The sequence below is a fragment of the Stegostoma tigrinum genome, chromosome 14 (genome assembly GCF_030684315.1).
Source record: "Stegostoma tigrinum isolate sSteTig4 chromosome 14, sSteTig4.hap1, whole genome shotgun sequence".
NCBI classification, from domain to species: domain Eukaryota; kingdom Metazoa; phylum Chordata; class Chondrichthyes; order Orectolobiformes; family Stegostomatidae; genus Stegostoma; species Stegostoma tigrinum.
The window spans coordinates 63201152-63221270 of NC_081367.1; the positions used below are offsets into that span (position 1 = coordinate 63201152).

The following is a 20119-nucleotide window of genomic DNA, read 5'->3' on the forward strand; positions in this document are numbered from 1 at the left end:
AGGTTAATTTAGGATATCTGGTCAGCACGGACAAGTTGGACCCAAGGGTCTGCTGCCATGCTGTGCAACTGTATGACTCAAAATTCTCAGGTGTTCTTAAAGTTTCAAGCAAACAACATTATGGGAGAAGGAAACAGAGGATCATGGTCTGTTTGTGCCACTTAATGAAGACAGGGAGTATTTTAGGTCAGTTCTTACGTCCATCAGCAGAGGAAGCCTCGTGACCCGCTGCATTGGAAGGATGAGAAATGAAATCATGGGCAGGTTCCTGCAGTCAGGATGGGCTTCAATCTTCGTCAGGACTTCTTTGAAGTTTGGATTTGTATTACTGGAGAAGGGGGAAACAGAACAGGAAAAAAAAACACAATTGCAAAGACAACAGAGAGCAATGGACATGAAAACACGATTACCACCCAAAGCATCTCATTATATTTCTATGTTAAAAATCATTTGCGTCACACTGAAATAATCCAGCAGTTTCCTGCTGCCTGGTCACCTTTGTAATTGACAAACACTTCAGTTTCAGAGCAGTTATCTGTCAATTTGTGTCTATACTGACCAGCATGCGTTAACATTAATTTACAATCAGAACCATTCATATGAAGGATCTTATGAGAACCAGAATTACATACATAGAGTGTTAGCTCACAAGCCCTGTTTAACACTTGCAGATAGATTTTCCTGGGATTGCCTTTTAAGGTTGAAGGTGCTTGATGGTAGACAGGGAGTGAGTGTAGTGACTGGGAGGAGAAATTAATGCCCATTAAAGGGACTTTTCCCATCTGTGAGGATTTTAACTACAATGCGGAGATGGAATGTTGGTACGAAAAATGTAGCCTGATAGGTATAACTTGGAGGCCAGACAATTTGGGTTGATGGGGCTGGGAGGTAGTGAAGAGCTGCCATTTTGGGTCCTTGACTCCAGCGTAGTTCCACCCCCTTCACCAACATACTTTTCCACCCAAACTTCAAGTTCTCTTCCTAGATCTTTCAGCGCATTCTACACATCATCCCTTCCCAAGCCGGAACTCACCAAACTCGTCAGAGTGAGAGCCCAGACTGACCTCTGTGGCTGGGCTGCTTTGTTGATCACCTTCTTTGGAGGCTGTTGTAGTTCCATCAGTGGTCCTCAACTTGATCCCAATAGATGATCTCAAGCTCCCTTTAACCCTCGCAGTCCCAGAATTAAACTCTCTTTACTTGACTTCAAGTTCAAGATCATTCATCCCAGCAGACTGAGACTCCCTTAACTTAATCCTAATAAACACAATTTTCCATGACTCTATAAGAGCACATGACCCCTGAATCATGGCTTGATTCCCATCCCTTCAATCCAGCATATCTAAGCTCTCACACCTTCATTCAAACCCTCCTCCAGTCTAACCCACTAAACTCAATATTCCTATATATATATGCTACAGCTCAATATGTTTTATTCCAACAGGCTCAACCTCTGTCCACTTGAACTTGCATTGTTTGCTCAAGTAATTGCCAAAAGCCCACCAACAACTAAGGAATGACAAGAAATGTTTTATATACACAACACAGCCAGAATTCTTGACATACTTACAGGAGTTTCTCAAGTGTGCGTTGCTGGTAGATCTCATTGGAGCAGTACGTTACATAGGGGTCAAAGGTACATGTGGCATGTTTCTCAACAATGTCACTGATATCAGGTATCAGGGCATTCTGTTGGTATCTAGCCTCAAGCTCCTTGAAGAACCTGTCAAAGCAATACAACAAAAGATCTCTAATCCAGGGGTACAAATGGAGTTATCATACTGTATAAACAGTTGCTCCTGTATTAGTTTAAGAACCATTCCCGCCACTCCACTTAACATCACTTCCAGCACCACAATCTCCAGCTCCACTCCCCTTCCCACGCCCAACTGCAACTGGGACAGTGCAGAATCTTTCATTCTGCGTATGTCCTATCACTAATACTGAACAAGGTACATGTCCTAAGGTTCCAGATGACAATGGGCAGAGGTGGCCTGACTGCTCCAGTCATACTAATAAAAATAAAGACAACTTAATATAGTGAACCAAGATCTCTCTGAAGGACAGTAGGCAGGATTAACTGAGCAATTGAGCAGCATCTCACAATGCCACAATAAATTGTAACTTAGGTGTTAATTGTGGCTCAGTAATAGTACTTATTCTGCCTGAGAAGAAACACACATGAGATTGAATTGCTTCAATGAAAAAACGTTTGGACTCATAGCTGATTTTCTGAAGAAGGGTCTAGGCCAGAAATGTCAGCCTTCCTGCTCCTCTCTTGCTGCTTGGCCTGCTGTGTTCATCCAGCTCTGCACCTTGTTATCTTGGACTCATAGCTGATTTTCTGAAGAAGGGTCTGGGCCAGAAATGTCAGCCTTCCTGCTCCTCTGATGCTGCTTGGCCTGCTGTGTTCATCCAGCTCTGCACCTTGTCATCTTGGACTCATAGCTGATGACTGGCTGCTTATTTCACCCCATTAAAATCAGTAGCCCTACTTTATTGCCTGGCCACTGTAATTTTACACTACTTTGCAATTTTACTAATAAAGGTTTATATTTTCACAAAAAATGAACCGCTGTCTTTAAGAACAAACAAGAAATTAAATTCCTGCTTTTCTTTTATGCTGTGCCATCCAGACAGCTCATTCAGTAACAACTGCTACCAAGGAGGTGGCAAGGATTGACAAGGAGAAAAGACAGATTTGAATTCAAAATAATTGCCCAAAGAAGCAGAGGGGAAGAAAGGAGTAATATTTATTTTTATGTAGCAAGTTCATATCTGGAACGCATTGCCTGAAGCTGACTCTAAAGGCACTTCAGAAAGGAAACCAGATAAATACTTTACTTGAAGTAAAATGGTTCAGCGTTCTAAGAGAAACAGAATGAGACTGATAGGGAACTCATGCAAACAGTAGGCGGTATCTAGCAAGACATAGACTAAATGATTTCATTCAGTGCTGTAGCTGATTTTTAACGTGAAAATTCAATTTCCCAATGCTTTGTGAAAGCGTTTGTTAAACTCTGTAAATGGTTGTCCTTCAAGCCAATTTTCTTCCATCTTGAATTCAATGAAGTCCACTATTACCTCCTGTTCAACAGCAAACGTTCGTAAAATATTAAAATTCCAGAACTGCAAAATTCTGTGAATCTCACTCTGTCAGTGGGACGTAATTTCTAACTATTTCCACACTGCAGGGACATTTATTAATATACAAGATGCAAGCAACTTTCATTTATAAAGCTGCCTTTAGAAGCACCTCTATTAACAGCAGTGCACATGTTAGTCCTCGGCCAGAGACAGGGCCTAAAAAGGGCTGAAGGTGAAATGACACGAAGCATTGTGATGGAATTTACGGTCCAAGGCTGCAAATCTTTCCGGATTCCTGGAATCTTAGGGCAGCTTGGTTACGCGGTGCAATGAAAACAAGCTGTCTCTCAATGTCTGCAAAACTAAAGAACTGATCATCGATTCTAGAAAGAAAGAAGGAGAACACGCCCCCATCTACATCAACGGAACTGAGCTTGAGAGAGTGAAGAGAATCAAGGTCCTAGGAGTGGTGATAACCAACAACTTGCCTTGGACTTCCCACATAAACGCGACAATCGTGAAGGCACAACAACGCCTCTTCTTCCTCAGAGATAGTAGGAACTGCAGATGCTGGAGAATCTGAGATAACAAGGTGTAGAGCTGGATGACCACAGCAAGCCAAGCAGCATCAGACGAGCAGGAAAGCTGACGGTTCGGGCCTAGATCCTTCTTCAGAAAATATCTGAATCTATTGATCTATTGGTCAATAAATTATCTGGTGGCCAATGCATCATTGTTTTTCGGGCCTTGTTCTGTGCTTTTTCTATAGCATAATTGTGGTCAATTAAATTACACTTCAACAGAGCTTCATGGTTTTAAAGCATTTGGGAGGATCGTGTGCCTTTCTTTCTCTGAAGCCCTACTGTGGGACCAAGTTCAATGGAGTCCCTCATGAGGAAACAGTTTCTACCAACCTCAGTAAATCCTTTAATTATCATAAACAACTCAAATAGGTGAACATTTTTCCTCAAATCCCATGATTCTTCTCCCTGTAAATCCTGAAATGAGCCTGAACCCACTGTCTTTGCAGGCACTTGTCATGAGTTAGTTCACGGTCTAATAACTGAGTGTAAAAGCAGACTTGCAACATCACCTATTGCTCATCAACTGACAATCATGAACCTTTGTCATGTGTGGATTTAAAGTATATTTTTAATGTTTCACCAATCAGTGTAAGTTGTTATTCACTGATTATTCTATAAAAACAGCTTATAACTGAAGGAACGTAATCAAAGTTTTGTGTGATGTAGAAACATAGAAGATCGGAGCAGGAGGAGGCCATTCAGCCCTTTGAGCCTGCTCCACCATTCATCACGATTATGGTTGATAATCCAACTCAATAGCCTAATCCTGCCTTCTCCCCATCACCTCTGATCACATTTAGCCCAGGTGCTATATCTAGCTGCCTCTTGAATACATTCAATGGTCATGAATTCCACAGGCTTATCACTCTTTGGGTGAAGAAATGAATTGCCATCCTAAATTGTCTACCCTGAATCCTCAGACTGTGACCCCTGGACACACCCACCTTTGGGATCATCGTCCCTGCATCTATCCTGCTTAGTCCTGTTGGGATTTTATAAGTCTCCATGAGATCCCCTCTCCTTCATCTGAATTCCAGCAAAAATAATCCCAACCTAGTCAATCTCTCCTCGTATGTCAGACCCACTATCCCTGGAATCAGTCTGGTAAACCTTTACTGCACTCCCTCAAGAGCAAGAGCATGCTTCCTCAGAAAAGGAGACCAAAACTGCACACAACATTCCAGGTGTAGTCTCACCAAGGCCCTGTGTAATTACAACACATCCCTGCTCCTGTACTTGAAACCTCTCACAATGAAGGCCAACATACCATTTGCCTTCATTACTGCCTGCTGCATTTGCATGCTTACCTTCAGCGACTGATGCACAAGGACACCCAGGTCCCACTGCATACTCCCCTCTCCCAATTTACAGCTATTTAGGTATTAACCTACCTTCTTGTTTTTGTTTCCAAAGTGAATAATCTCACATTTAGCCAAATTATACTGCATCTGCCTCTGATCTGCTCCCTCACCCAACCTGTCCAGATCGCGCTAAAGGATCTCTGCATCCTCGTCACAGTTCACCTTCCTACCCAACTTGGTATCATCTGCAAACTTTAAGATGTTACATTTTGTTTCATCCAATTCATTACTATACATTGTGAATGACATCTCAATATATGTCCATTTCAATACATTCCGCCCGATCCCATGCGCTTTAATCTTGCATAATGATCTTTTACGCAGGACTTTGGCAAATGCTTTCTGAAAGTCTAAAGTATCAAAGAAACAGAAGGCTTTGTGACTGATGTCAAGGTAAAAGCAGGTTCAAATCCAGCTGTCAATCAATTTCTGTAAATTCCTCTCCGCAATCGCAACAACACTTAGATTTTAGAACAGATCAGATCCACCAAACAGGACTTGGAACAAGTAGATAGTACGACCTGCCGATGCTGCAGTCAGAGATAACACAGTGTGGAGCTGGAGGAACTCAGCAGACCAGGTACTATCAGAGGAGCGCGAAAGTTAACATTACGGGTCGGGATTCTTCTTCAGAATCTTTCAGGGTCCCGACCCGAAATGTCAACTTGCCTGCTTCGCTGATGCTGCCTAGCCTGCTGTGTTCCTCCAGCTCCACACTGTGTTATCTTGAAACAAAAGAGCTTTTAGTGGCACAGTCCTCAACACAAGAGTGACGTTACTTGTTGCAGGATCTCCTGAATAATTAACATCCCGCTGTTTGCAAACTATAATGTCTTAAGGTGGCAAGTACTTAGGTCAGAGGGACTGAATTACACCCAGTGCTGGGAATCACAGCCTTTGTGTAGGAAGATCCGGATCCTGAGTTAGATACAACAGCATCTGTCAGTAGCAAATGATAAAAGGAAACTTAAAAATCTTCTGCTCCTGGGATGAGGGATTTCAGCTTTGCACTGAGAGAAGAAACAAAAAACTGGAACTATCTGCCTCTCAGATGGAAAGATTTGCAGAGATATTAAAAAGATTTTCGAAACAAGAAGAAAGTGTTTCCATTGGCAGGAAGGAAGTAGAAGCAATGGATTCAGATTTAAGATAATTGGTAAAAAAAAGAGACGAGTGATTACATAAAGGTAAGGCTGCCATAGTCATACAGGACCATTGATTGTTCTCTCATTTGAAAGAGAGAGAGCTTGTTTTGAGGTTCACCTGATGATGACCACACCTCAGGGGACGGGCAAGATTAAGGAGGTGCAACATCTATGGTAAGCTCAGCCAGTGCAGGAATTGAATCCCCTTCACCATTTAGTAAGATCATGGTTGATCTGATTATTCTAAATTTCTGTCGATGCCTAATAACCTTTCATCCACTTAGCGTCATTCTGCAATGCAAATCAGCCATCCAGCCAACTGAGCTAACTGACCCCTCCCCTCATGGTTGAATACAGCAGGTGCAATGATCTGTAACTAAGATTCTAAATTTTGATTTTCAGATCCCTGCTTTCAAATCCCTCTATGGACTTTCTCCTCCCTATTTCAGTCATCATCTCCAGCCAATTTTTGCATTCCTCCAATTCCGGTTTCTCCTCCAATTTTCATTGCTCCACTATTGAGGCCTCTGTCTTCAGATGTCTAGGCTCTGAGCAGCTCCAATAGGAACTGTCAAAAAGGAACTGAATATATACTTGAAAGGGGGATAAAACGTGTATGTGCAGAACAAGTGTAAAGGAGGTCATACAATTCATACAGAGGATACAGAAGTTGCTGGCTAGGCTGGTATTTGTTGCCCATATCTAACTGAAAGAAATTGGACAACTCCCTCAAACAGTAGGCAACACAAACTTATAAATCAGCAGCAGGAGTAGGCCATTCAGCCTATTGAACCTGCTTCACCATTCAATAAGCTCATGGTTGATCTGGTTACTCCATGTTGTTGCTTAATAGATACTCTGAACCTGAGATGGTGCCGTGTGTGGTGACATTGCACACTTTTAACTGTACTCCTGTACTTCTGCGCTTGAGTATATTACATAGAACATTACAGCACAGTACAGGCCCTTCGGCCCTTGATGTTGTGCTGACCAGTCATACCGATCTCAAGCCCATCTAACCTACACTATTCCACATACGTCCATATGCTTGTCCAATGACGACTTAAATGTACCTAAAGTTGGCAAATCTACTACCGTTGCAGGCAAAGCGTTCCATTCCCTTACTACTCTCTGAGTAAAGAAACTACCTCTGGCATCTGTCCTATATCTTTCACCCCTCAATTTAAAGCTATGCCCCCTCGTGCCCGCTGTCACCATCCTAGGAAAAAGGCTCTCCCTATCCACCCTATCTAACCCTCTGATTATTTTATATGTTTCAATTAAGTCACCTCTCAACCTTCTTCTCTCTAATGAAAACAGCCTCAAATCCCTCAAGCCTTTCCTCGTAAGACCTTCCCTGCATACCAGGCAACATCCTGGTAAATCTGTGATAATGGGAACTGCAGATGCTGGAGAATCCAAGATAATGATATGATAATAAAATCTATTTCTACACCAACAACCTTACACTTCCTTGTTCCTCAAGGGTTTTTCTACCTCTGTGTTAAAAATATTTCAAGGTTTTCTATACACTGCTTTTTGGGGATGACAGCTCCAAAGACATTCCAATGACATTCAGGACTGAATGAAGAGATGTTGAAAAACACCGTGTCGTTCCATCATGGATGTTACTTTGAGGTTGGTTAGCTCAGCTGCTTTGCACTGCGAAGTGATGCCAAATGCCTGGGTTCAGCTCCTGTACTAGCCAAGATCACCACTCTGCCTTCTCAATGTCAGCCTTTGGCATGATGTCCCTCAGTTTAAGCTTACCTCCATGCTATTCATTCTCTCTCTCTCTCTCTCTCTAATGAAAGAGCAGCTTGTGGTTATCACAAACCTCACTACTTTGTGATGAAATCTTGCAAATGCTAGCTGAAGGGCATATGTTCCTCTGAAAAGGCACACTGAGGAAATGAGGACCACGCCACATATTGGGTGCTTTGTAGAATACAACAAGCAATAGAAAAACTAAGCACCTATTCCTGGTAAAGAAAATTCAAAGTTAATTCATTGATGTTTGAGAAGATGTTAAATATTTACAATATGATTAACAACTCAAATTAAATTTAAAACTAGGAACAAGGAGTTAAGTCAAGAGTCGCATTTTCACCTGGTTATTAGAACAATGGAACAATTCCTAAGTGAAATTTACTGGAATCAGCAATGTTCATCAAAAAACATGCTAAATGCTGAAGATGCTGGAAATCTAAACCAAAGACAGAAAAAAATTCTGTACAATTTCATGTGCTTATGGTGAACAAAGAACAGTTACAAGTTCAAAGTGATGCAGGGTGCTCCATAAATTAAACTATTGCTTAGTTCCAAAACAAAACTGAAGTATAAGAATGATACAATAGCTGTGCCAAGAAAACATCTGTTATTCCTGCTAAAATTACTGAAGTTTCATTTTGTAAAATAAAAAAAAGTTCAAACAAGTAAAAGATAATTCAGCAAGTAACGATTAGCCAGTCCAATCTGGGGATAGAAATTTAATGAAGACAAGGGGTGTGGACAGAATAGATGGGGCGAAGCTTGTGAAATAATGGAAATTGAATGGTCACCGATATAGTGTTATTGCTAAGAGAATAAAGTGACATAAGGAAAACCTTTGTCACACAGTGAGTGGTTTGGGTCTGGAATGTACTGCCTGAGAATGTGGTAGAAGCATGTTTAATTGAAACATCTGAGAGGAAACTTGACTGTTATCTGAAAAAGTACAATATAAAGAGTTTTGAGGAAAATGCAGGTGAATGGCACGACTGAATTGTTATTTGGACAGCTAGAACAGACAAGATGGGTTGAACAGGCTATGTCTGTGGTGTAACAAAGTTGAGAAAATACAGCAATAAAAGCCATTTAGCTCTTGTGCTTTTGTCAGATGTTTTGGAAATACAATTCCATTAGCCATGTTGCCCCTCCCCCTTCTCATGCGCTCTCCAATATTTGTCAATAAACATGCAAATTATTCCTTTTCATAGGAGTTGTTGGCAAGATCCATATTTATTGGTCCTCCTAATTTATCCTCAAGGTAGGTAGGGTGATGGGCCTTCTTGAAATCCTGCTAAACATGAGCTAGTCGGTGTAGACACTGTTTTTGTAGAGAACAGGACCAAAAATGAAGTAATTGGGGGTGTGTTGGGGTTGGAATTGGTTATGGCACAGAGTTGCACAGTTGTCACTAGATTTTATCTCTGAAGTCTCTTTTAGCCCATGAGCACTTCTTCTAAATGAGAACCAACTCTCTTTGTGCAGGACAGTTGGGTTGTGCAATATCATTGGTCTAAAGAAGGTGAGAGTATTATACGATGGCCGATTGGGGGGGTGGGGGGCGATGGCCGAGTGGTATTATCGCTAGACTGTTAATCTAGAGACCCAGATAATGGTCTGGGGACCTGGGTTTGAATCTTGCAATGGCAGATGGTGGAATTTGAATTCAAAAAATATCTGGAATTAACAATCTAATGATGGTTGTGAATCCGTTGCCAATTGTCAGAAATACCCATCTGGTTCACTAATGTCCTTTAGGGAAGGAAACTGCCATCCTTACCTGGTCTGGCTTACATGGGACTCCAGACCCACAGCAATGTAGTTGACTCTGAACTGCCCTCTGGGCAATTAGGGATGGGCAATAAATGCTGCTTAGCCAGCCACGCCCTCATCCCAAGAATGAATACAGAGATTGAAAAAATGAGGAGTCTGTAAGACTGAGGAGCATGAGTAGGAGTAGGCCATTTGGCCCTTTGAACCTGTTCCTGAACAGGTGGTGTTGGTGATTATGGCTGATCTGTTTGGGTTTCAACTCCTATTTTCCTGTCTGGGTCCCCATAACACTTGGCTACTATCAAAAATCTATATCAGCTTTGGATAACATCAATGACCCAGACCAGTGAGAGGAAAAAATTCTCATCTCCATCTTAAAAAGAAAACTTTCTTCCCAAAATTGTGATGCCTGGTTCTAGTCTTTCCTACAAGGTGGTAGCCCATTATGACATGGGAAGATGGGATTTAAGCAGTTTTTTTTTGGTGGGGGGGGCGCAGTGAGGGGGGATGTGCAAGGTGCGGTTAGCTATAAATCTTGTAAGTAATGTACAGCTGTCCCCAGTCATCAAGGTAAACTGCACCCTTGCTGGTACACAATTCAAGCATTTTATGTATGTATTATTTTTGGATATACTGAGCTCACTGTTATAGTGGCATTTGCAGGCCTGCAACTTAATATGTATGAATTCCCAAGTCAAAGTCCAGTGGAATTTTTAAAAAAAGGCCTGTTGAAAGGGCAGGGAACCTTTTGCAGATAGGGTTACCACAGAGACAATGATAACTTATGTCTAAGAGATATAGATAAGATAGAAATGCTTCAGTAAGGGAGGAGCATAAACCAAAGACAGTTCTCCCAAACAAATTTAGGATTAGTTTTTAAACTGCCACTGGAATTTAGCATCTTTTTATAATTTGAATTTGCTGGTAGCGTTTGTAGTGATTTAGCTGTGATAACTTGCATGCTGACAAGTATTGGACAAAATGGCTGTCATGTTCCTGACTGATCATCAACCTGTCATTATGGTTTGACTAGGCCCCAGGTGAAGTAGAATCCCTACAGCATAGAAGCAGACCATTTGGCCCATCAGGTCTACACAGACCGTCTGAAGAGCATCCCACCCAGACCCAAACCCCCGGCCCTATAACCCTGCATTTCTAACAGCTAATCCACCCAGCCTGCACATCCCTGGACACTGTGGACAATTTAGCATGGCCAATCCACCTAACCTGCACATTTTTGGGTCATGGGAGGAAACCAGAGCACCTCAAGGAAATCTACACAGACTCAGGGAGAATGTGCAAACTCCACACAGACAAACACCCAAGGCTGGAATCAAAACTAGCTCCCTGGCACTGTGAGGCAGCAGGGCTGACTACTGAAGCACCATGCCACCCTATTAATCCTGCTCAAAAACAGTTTTAAAATATAGAGTTGGCAAAAAAAAATTCCTCTTTTTGAAGTGGGAGTGAAGATTGAGTCTGAAATTGAGCTAAATCTTGCATCAGCATTTAACAATTTTCCAGGAATTTGCCTGGAATCTTCTGGAATTAATGATGTAACTCCCGGTCAACATTATGATAAACTATAAGGGCACTACATCATTTTATGTTCTTTGAACAGTTTCACCTTCTCAGAAACAAACGCTGAAAATGGGGAGGAAGTTTTGTTGAGCAGGTTGGGTCAGCTGTAGGTTTGCTCTCCTGTGATCTCGCCTCTTGAAATATGTCCAACCAGGGCTGATTATCTGAAGTAATATGGTTCCTGACTAAAGTCCATGAGTTCAAAACAATTCAGTTCATTCTCTGAATTTCTCCAATTCTCAAGAATGCCCTGCTTCTTCAAGAAAGAGGCTGACCGGTTTCCCCTCATCTCTCCTCACATAGCTGGTCGTCCATTTTTCCTATGGCAATTTCTGAAGCGCTTTTGGACAGGTCTTCACCACAAAGGGGTTCTATACAAATGCATAACATTGTTGAACAGTGGGCTCAAATAGAGCAGAAAGTGAATGTAATCCTTGTTCAGTAGGTTACATTATATATTATACAAAACTAACTTGATAGAAACAGGTCATTTGGCCCAACAGCTTCAAGATAGTGAGACAACAAAGTGTGGAGCTGGATGAACACAGCAGGCCAAGCAGCATCTTAGGAGCACAAAAGCTGATGTTTCGTGCCTAGACCCTTCATCAGAAATCCCACCCTTTCCTTTGACTGTTAGAATATTCCTATGTTCACTTCGCCGTCATGTACCAGCTTCCTTTAAATGACTCAGTTCGCTCCCAAATGGCATTTCCCAGTATCGCTTGTTTTACCCGCCCATCCAAGATTTCCCCCACTCTTTTTCTTTGAATTAACAAGAAGAAAGTGGGTTACTGCTCTAAATATGCCACCTGACTTCTCCTAAACTGTAAATCACTTATCAACCAAGTGATGGAGCCAGGAAACTATCCAAATGCAGGATTTACTCACATTCAAAGTAGGGGTACATTTACACAACCAGATGCAGCAGTAGATTCTATGAAGAGAACAGGAAGTAATGGTCTCAAGTCAGGAGGCTCAGGAAATTGCAAGCTAGATCACCTCTTTGTGCTAATTGAGTTCAGTTCAGCCGCAAGTACTCCAATATGAACTCAAAATCCTGGGCTAAGCAAAGGGTGCGTAGACAAGCAGCAAGAATTTTCCAGTGATAACACATTTGATTCCAGCTGTAAAAGGAACGATGCACGAGAACACGGTTGAGTTTGGCTGTGACTCACCTCAACAGTCGATGTTCACTGTTGGTGCCACAGACACAGATGCAAGTCAGTGTCTGGTTACTTGGATGAGACAGCAGAGGGTGATAGTGCCACTGTACTCCAACAGGAGTCAGTGCCACCAAGACAGGGAGAGGGGAGAAAATTCAAACAGAAAGGTAACAAAGGACAGTGTTAAGCTTACACAAAGAGGACATTTCCAGAAATGCGGCCACAACAGTGTTAAATCCAAGCAAATTCAGTTTCACGGGCTTAGCTTAGAATGGCAAGGCAGTAAATATGCAACAGCTGCCAAAAAATATCCCAGAAGCTGAGAAGAGGCCATGGTTGCTCTCAAGTGTGAAGGAAGGCAAGCTTCCTGTATCAGCTGAGGGTGAAGTGGATTGCACTCTTATCTCTCAAGAGTCTTTCAGCTCCACTGTCGTCAATGAGACATTGTTCAACAGATATATACAGCATACTATAGCATTGCTCCAAGCCACAACGTGCCGCACAAAAATACGCTGGCAGCATAAATACAGTGAACTAACAGTAGTTTTTATGACTATGAAATATTTTCAGTGGCAGGAGGGGACCAAAGTTGGATGATGAGTATTTTAACATAATCACTAGTAAACCCAACAGGGAATTCAGGAGGAATTGCTTTATTAAGACAGTAGGTAGAAAACAGAACCCATAACCGAGGAGATTACAAGTAGGCATGGAGGCGAAGATGGCGGAAAATCTGCTCTATGTCCAACCATGACTGGTATTCGTTGATGTGTGGTTGTAGGGGGACAAAGGTGAGCCCTTTACTAAGGACTGACAGTTCGTCCTCAGTCAGTGGGAGGTCTGGGGGGATGGTGAAGATGCGGCAGGGCTCAGTGTGGCTGTCTTCTAGAACATAGAACAGTACAGCACAGAACAGGCCCTTCAGCCCACAATGTTGTGCCGACCATTGATCCTCATGTATGCACCCTCAAATTTCTGTGACCATATACATGTCCAGCAGTCTCTTAAATGACCCCAATGACCTTGCTTCCACAACTGCTGCTGGCAACGCATTCCATGCTCTCACAACTCTCTGCGTAAAGAACCTGCCTCTGACATCCCCTCTATACTTTCCACCAACCAGCTTAAAACTATGACCCCTCGTGCTAGCCATTTCTGCCCTGGGAAATAGTCTCTGGCTATCAACTCTATCTATGCCTCTCATTATCTTGAATACCTCAATTAGGTCCCCTCTCCTCCTCCTTTTCTCCAATGAAAAGAGACCGAGCTAAGTCAACCTCTCTTCATAAGATAAGCCCTCCAGTCCAGGCAGCATCCTGGTAAACCTCCTCTGAACCCTCTCCAAAGCATCCACATCTTTCCTATAATAGGGCGACCAGAACTGGACGCAGTATTCCAAGTGCGGTCTAACCAAAGTTTTATAGAGCTGCAACAAGATCTCACGACTCTTAAACTCAATCCCCCTGTTAATGAAAGCCAAAACACCATATGCTTTCTTAACAACCCTGTCCACTTGGGTGGCCATTTTAAGGGATCTATGTATCTGCACACCAAGATCCCTCTGTTCCTCCACGCTGCCAAGAATCCTATCCTTAATCCTGTACTCAGCTTTCAAATTCGACCTTCCAAAATGCATCACCTCGCATTTATCCAGGTTGAACTCCATCTGCCACCTCTCAGCCCATCTCTGCATCCTGTCAATGTCCCGCTGCAGCCTACAACAGCCCTCTACACTGTCAACGACACCTCCGACCTTTGTGTCATCTGCAAACTTGCTGACCCATCCTTCAATCCCCTCGTCCAAGTCATTAATAAAAATTACAAACAGTAGAGGCCCAAGGACAGAGCCCTGTGGAACTCCACTCACCACTGACTTCCAGGCAGAATATTTTCCTTCTACTACCACTCGCTGTCTTCTGTTGGCCAGCCAATTCTGTATCCAAGCAGCTAAGTTCCCCTGTATCCCATTCCTCCTGACCTTCTGAATGAGCCTACCATGGGGAACCTTATCAAATGCCTTACTGAAGTCCATATACACCACATCCACAGCTCGATCCTCATCAACTTTTCTAGTCACATCCTCAAAAAACTCGATAAGGTTTGTGAGGCATGACCTGCCCCTCACAAAGCCATGTTGACTGTATTTGATCAAGCCATGCTCTTCCAGATGGTCATAAATCTTATCCCTCAGAATCCTTTCTCTGGGGTTGCTGGCTGTGGAGGCTGTGGGCGGAGCGATGAGGTCGTCGGCCGCGGGCGGGGTTCCGTCGGCCGTGGGCAGGGTTCCGTCGGCCGTGGGCGGGGTTCCGTTGGCGTCGGCCGAAGGCGGGGTTCCGTCGGCCGTGGGCGGGGTTCCGTCGGCGTCGGCCGTGGGCGGTGTTCCGTCGGCGGTTGGAGTATCGGGGTGGGCGGCAGGAGCTGCGGTGAGGGTGGTGTGTGAGGTGTTGTACCTGGAAGTGGAGGTGGTGACTGCAGCAGCGGTTCCGGAAGTTCTTCCACATTAAGCAGAGGTTCACCTGCACATCTGCCAATGTGGTATACTGCATCCACTGTACCCGATGTGGCTTCCTCTACATTGGGGAAACCAAGCGGAGGCTTGGAGACCACTTTGCAGAACACCTCCGCTCAGTTCGCAACAAACAACTGCACCTCCCAGTCGCAAACCATTTCCACTCCCCCTCCCATTCTCTTGATGACATGTCCATCATGGGCCTCCTGCACTGCCACAATGATGCCACCCGAAGGTTGCAGGAACAGCAACTCATATTCCGCCTGGGAACCCTGCAGCCTAATGGTATCAATGTGGACTTCACCAGTTTCAAAATCTCCCCTTCCCTAACTGCATCCCTAAACCAGCCCAGTTCGTCCCCTCCCCCCACTGCACCACACAACCAGCCCAGCTCGTCCCCCCCACCCACTGCATCCCAAAACCAGTCCAACCTGTCTGTGCCTCCCTAACCGGTTCTTCCTCTCACCCATCCCTTCCTCCCACCCCAAGCCGCACCCCCATCTACCTACTAACCTCATCCCACCTCCTTGACCTGTCCGTCTTCCCTGGACTGACCTATCCCTTCCCTACCTCCCCACCTATACTCTCTCCACCTATCTTCTTTACTCTCCATCTTCGGTCCGCCTCCCCCTCTCTCCCTATTTATTCCAGAACCCTCACCCCATCCCCCTCTCTGATGAAGGGTCTAGGCCCGAAACGTCAGCTTTTGTGCTCCTGAGATGCTGCTTGGCCTGCTGTGTTCATCCAGCCTCACATTTTATTATCCCACAACCGATGAGTTGCTGTGGCCAAAGATATACATACATTAAAGGAAAAGAACGTATATGGTGAATTGCTCCTTTAGAGGGTCCGCACAGACATAGAGTCATAGAGATGTACAACATGGGAACAGACCCTTCAGACCAAAGAGTCCATGCTGACCAGAAGGGCTACGTCAATCGAGTCCCATTTTCCAGCATTTGGGCCATATCCCTCTAAACACTTTCTGTTCATTTACCCATTCAAATGCATTTAAATGTTGTCATTGTACCAGCTTCCACTACTTCCTTTGGCAGCTCGTTCCATACACACACCACCCTCTGCTTGAAAAAGTTGGCCCTTAGGTCCTTTTAAATCTTTCCCCTCACACCATAACAGATCGAGATAACAAAGCATGGAGCTGGATGAACACAGCAGGCCAAGCAGCATCTTAGGAGAACAAAAGCTGACGTTTTGGGCCTTGACCCTTCATCAGAAAAGGGGGATGGGGAGAGGGTTCTGAAATAAATAGCGAGAGAGGCAGAGGCGAATCGAAGATGGATAGAGGAGAAGATAGGTGGAGAGGAGACAAGAGAGTTGCAGCGGGCAAGAGATCCCCTGAGGTTTGTCCGAAGTGGGGAGGGTAACTTCTTCAGGGTAGGCATCCCTGGAAGAGGCATCACAGTGAGGCAGGGATGCCTAACCTGAAGAAGTTACCCTCCTCCCTCCGGACAAATCTCAGGGGATCTCTTGCCCGCTGCAACTCTCTTGTCTCCTCTCCACCTATCTTCTCCTCTATCCACCTTTGATCCGCCTCCCCCTCTCCCCCTATTTATTTCAGAACCCTCTCCCCATCCCCCTTTTCTGATGAAGGGTCTAGGCCCGAAACATCAGCTTTTGTGCTCCTAAGATGCTGCTTGGCCTGCTGTGTTCATCCAGCTCCATGCTTTGTTATCTCGATCTGTTATGGTGTGAGGGGAAAGATTTAAAAGGACCTAAGGGCCAACTTTTTCAAGCAGAGGGTGGTGTGTGTATGGAACAAACAAACATCAAAGTTCATTTCACAAAAGAGGAAAACAGATCAATTTTATAGTATATAAAAATTACTTATAATAGTTTTATTACAAATAACAGAAATACAGATTCAATATTTTTTCCCTCAGCTTACTGATCCTCAAACCTCAGTCAGGAATCACCCCCTGTTCTGGGGAAGGGTTACCGGACCCAAAACATTAACTCTTGAGTTTTCTTCACAGAAGCTGCAAAACCTGCTGAGCTTTTCCAACAACATCTGTTATTGTTTCACCCTATTTGCCACTTTAAAATCCTTGTTCGGTCATGACAACTGTACTTAGGTTCTTTCCAGCAAATTTCTACATAGACTTACATCCACACGAGTTCTTTAAACAAAGCGCTAACACCACTCACCTACTCCTAACACATTCTCCTTAAACTCATGCATTCGACATCAACCTTCCTCATTCATTCATCAGTTGTGGGCGTCACTGGCTCAGACAGCATTAATCGCCCATGTCTAATTGCCCTGAGGGCAAGTAACAGTCAACCATATTGCCACGAGAATGGAGTCACATGTAGGTCAACCAGATGGTTTTCCAACAATTGACAACTGTTTTGTGGTCATCAATAGACTCTTAATTCTAGGTTTTTTAAATTGCATCTGTCATGTCAGATGGCAGATGGAATAAACGGGGATTGTTTCCTTTCTGATAACTCAAATTCATCTGTTTCTGTGTCTTGTTCCAGTCCTATTTGGATCATTCCCCACAACTCTTTCTCCACTAAATTGTTGACATCATCACTATTGCTTCCCTCTCGTGTTCTGAACTGGAAAATTTGAACAATTTCACCCTCACCTTCACCTGGTCCATTCCTGACTCCACCCTTCCCTTCCTCAACATCTCTGATTCCATTGCTAGGGATAGGCTGGCCATCAAAATCCACTGCAAACCCACCAAATCCCACAGTTAACAAAACGTGAGGCTGGATGAACACAGCAGGCCAAGCAGCATCTCAGGAGCACAAAAGCTGACGTTTCAGGCCTAGACCCTTCATCAGAGAGGGGGATGGGGTGAGGGTTCTGGAATAAATAGGGAGAGAGGGGGAGGCGGACCGAAGGTGGAGAGAAAAGAAGATAGGTGGAGAGAGTATAGGTGGGGAGGTAGGGAGGGGATAGGTCAGTCCAGGGAGAACGGGCAGGTCAAGGAGGTGTTTCTCCAGCATCTGCAGTTCCCATTATCACAAATCCCACAGTTAACTAGGTATCTCACACTCTGCTTCCTGAGAAGACTCCATCCTATTCTCCCAGTGCCTCCATCACCGTTCTGACAATGCTACCTTCGTAGGGTGGCCTCTGAAATGTTCACCTCTTTCCTCAATGGAGGATTCCCATGACAGCCAGGGTCCTCAGCTGTGTCCAACCCATCTTCCACAATTCTGCCATCACCCCTTCCCTTGCCTCCCACAACAGCAATAGGGACACTCTGGTCCTCACTTACCAGCCCACCAGTATCCACATCCAAAGGATTATAAGTTGCTATTTCTGTCACCTCCCATCGGATGTATAACCAGATACATAGTCCCCTCCCCTCCCTTATCAACTTTCCGCAGCGGCCATTCCCTCTGGGACACTCTAGTCCACTTCTCCTCCACTCCCAACATCTCGCAGCACTCCCATGGTATCTTCCCCTGCCATCATAACTGGTGTAACTCTTGCCCATTTACCTCCATCCTCCTCACCATCCAAAACACAGCTTCTAGTTGAAGCAGCAATTTACCTGCACATCACTTAATCTAGTCCTCTGTTTTCCCTGCTCACAATAAGGTCTTCTCTACATTAGGAAGACAAAGTGCAAACTGAATGACTGGTTTGCAGAATACCTATGTTCTGTCCACAAAAATGACCCTGGGCTTCCAGTCGCCTTCCACTTCAACACATCACTGTGTTCTTGCGTCAACATCTCTATCAGAGACCTGCTGAAGCGTACCCAGTGTGGGAAAATCTCATTTTCCATGTGGGAAACCTGCAGCCTCTGGGCCTCAACACTGAGTTCACTGACTTTAGAGTCTGACTCCATCCTTCCATGTTTTATTACCCACCCCACACCCGGTCCTGTTATGACATGGGTTGCTTTTAATACAGTTCCCCATTCACACATACTTCTAGGCTTTTTATCACAATATTGCATTCAGTGTAGCTCACTCATTCTCTACTACGATGTGCAGGTGCTGGTGTTGGACTGGGGTGGATAATGTCAGAAATGACACAACACCAGGTTATAGTCCAACAGTTTATTTGAAAGCTCCAAAAGCTTGTGTTTTCAAATAAACATGTTGGCCTATAACCTGGTGCGTCTGATTTCTGACATTCTCGCCTACTCTTAGCTCTTATTACCACATACTCAGCTTTTCTTCTGTCCTGGCCTGCTATCCATAATCTCCTTGTTGACTTAGCCCTTTCATATCTCTCTTTCTCTGGGCTCCATCTCCACCTATCAGCTTGTCTCTCCCCTTCCTCCTGCCACTGGCCCTATTTTGGCTTCAGGGTAAATGCAGTTCTGATGAAGAGTCACTGGGCTCGAAACATCAACACTCCTTTCTCTCCATGAATGCTGCCAAGCCTGCTGAATTTCAGCAGCAATTTACATTTCTTTTCCAAAATCTCCAGAATCTGCATTTTTTTGTTTCATTTCAGTGTTTCTGTACCAGTTTACTTCCGGGCTTGTAAGCCATAAATAACTTCTTCTCCAGTCCAGGTTGCTTTGGAGACAGCCAGGCTACACTGCTGCTCTTCTTTCCTGCTCTTCTGATGCTGCTTGGCCTGCTGTGTTCAAGCAACTCTACACCTTGTTCTCTCGGATTCTCCAGTATCTGCAGTTCCTGTTATCTCTGCTGCTCTTAAAAGCCTTTCTCTCTGAATAGTCTGTTATTTGAAAGAAATCTGCACAAACTTTGACCTTCTGGATGGTTCTCTTAAACCTATATGTTTCTACATCCGTCTGTCTGTATTGAAAGGATGCCTTTTTATGTCCTCTTGTCCACCCCTAAAGCACTGGACTGTTTACCTCAAAGTTTTAGTTCAAATCCTCAGCGCATGAAAACAAATCTCCAAACAATCTGTGCCACTCACAGAACTCAAAATTATATGTTACAAAGGGATCTTGTTGTTTAAACATGCAGTGACTAAACTCTTGTGAAGTTACTGCTCACATCCTCTCTCCATCCCACATTCCTAATGTTTATTCCCATTTGACTCTGCTGGCCGTTACATTCCATGGGCACCAGTCCACGTCACTGTCTTATCCAAATGGACATTCTTCATGGCTGAACTACACTGACGTAACAACATGGAAACAGTCCATATCAATGTATGCAATCTGTGAGGCAAATGGTT

The 20119-nt window shown here is 44.0% G+C and overlaps 1 protein-coding gene across 3 annotated transcripts in view; it reads right to left on the reverse strand.

The window, feature by feature from the left end:
* LOC125457382 (rho guanine nucleotide exchange factor 26-like) overlaps positions 1-20119 on the reverse strand; it is a 195735-nt gene that overhangs the window by 84079 nt on the left and 91537 nt on the right. For all 3 annotated transcript variants that reach the window (XR_009446682.1, XM_059651205.1, XM_048541525.2), the window contains exons 7-8: positions 1571-1723; positions 199-328 (exon numbers count right to left, since the gene is read on the reverse strand). Coding sequence is in view for 2 of the 3 variants with exons in the window: in XM_059651205.1 (XP_059507188.1) it covers positions 199-328; positions 1571-1723 (283 nt within the window). In the remaining variant the exon portion in view is untranslated. The remainder of the gene's footprint in view (positions 1-198; positions 329-1570; positions 1724-20119) is intronic.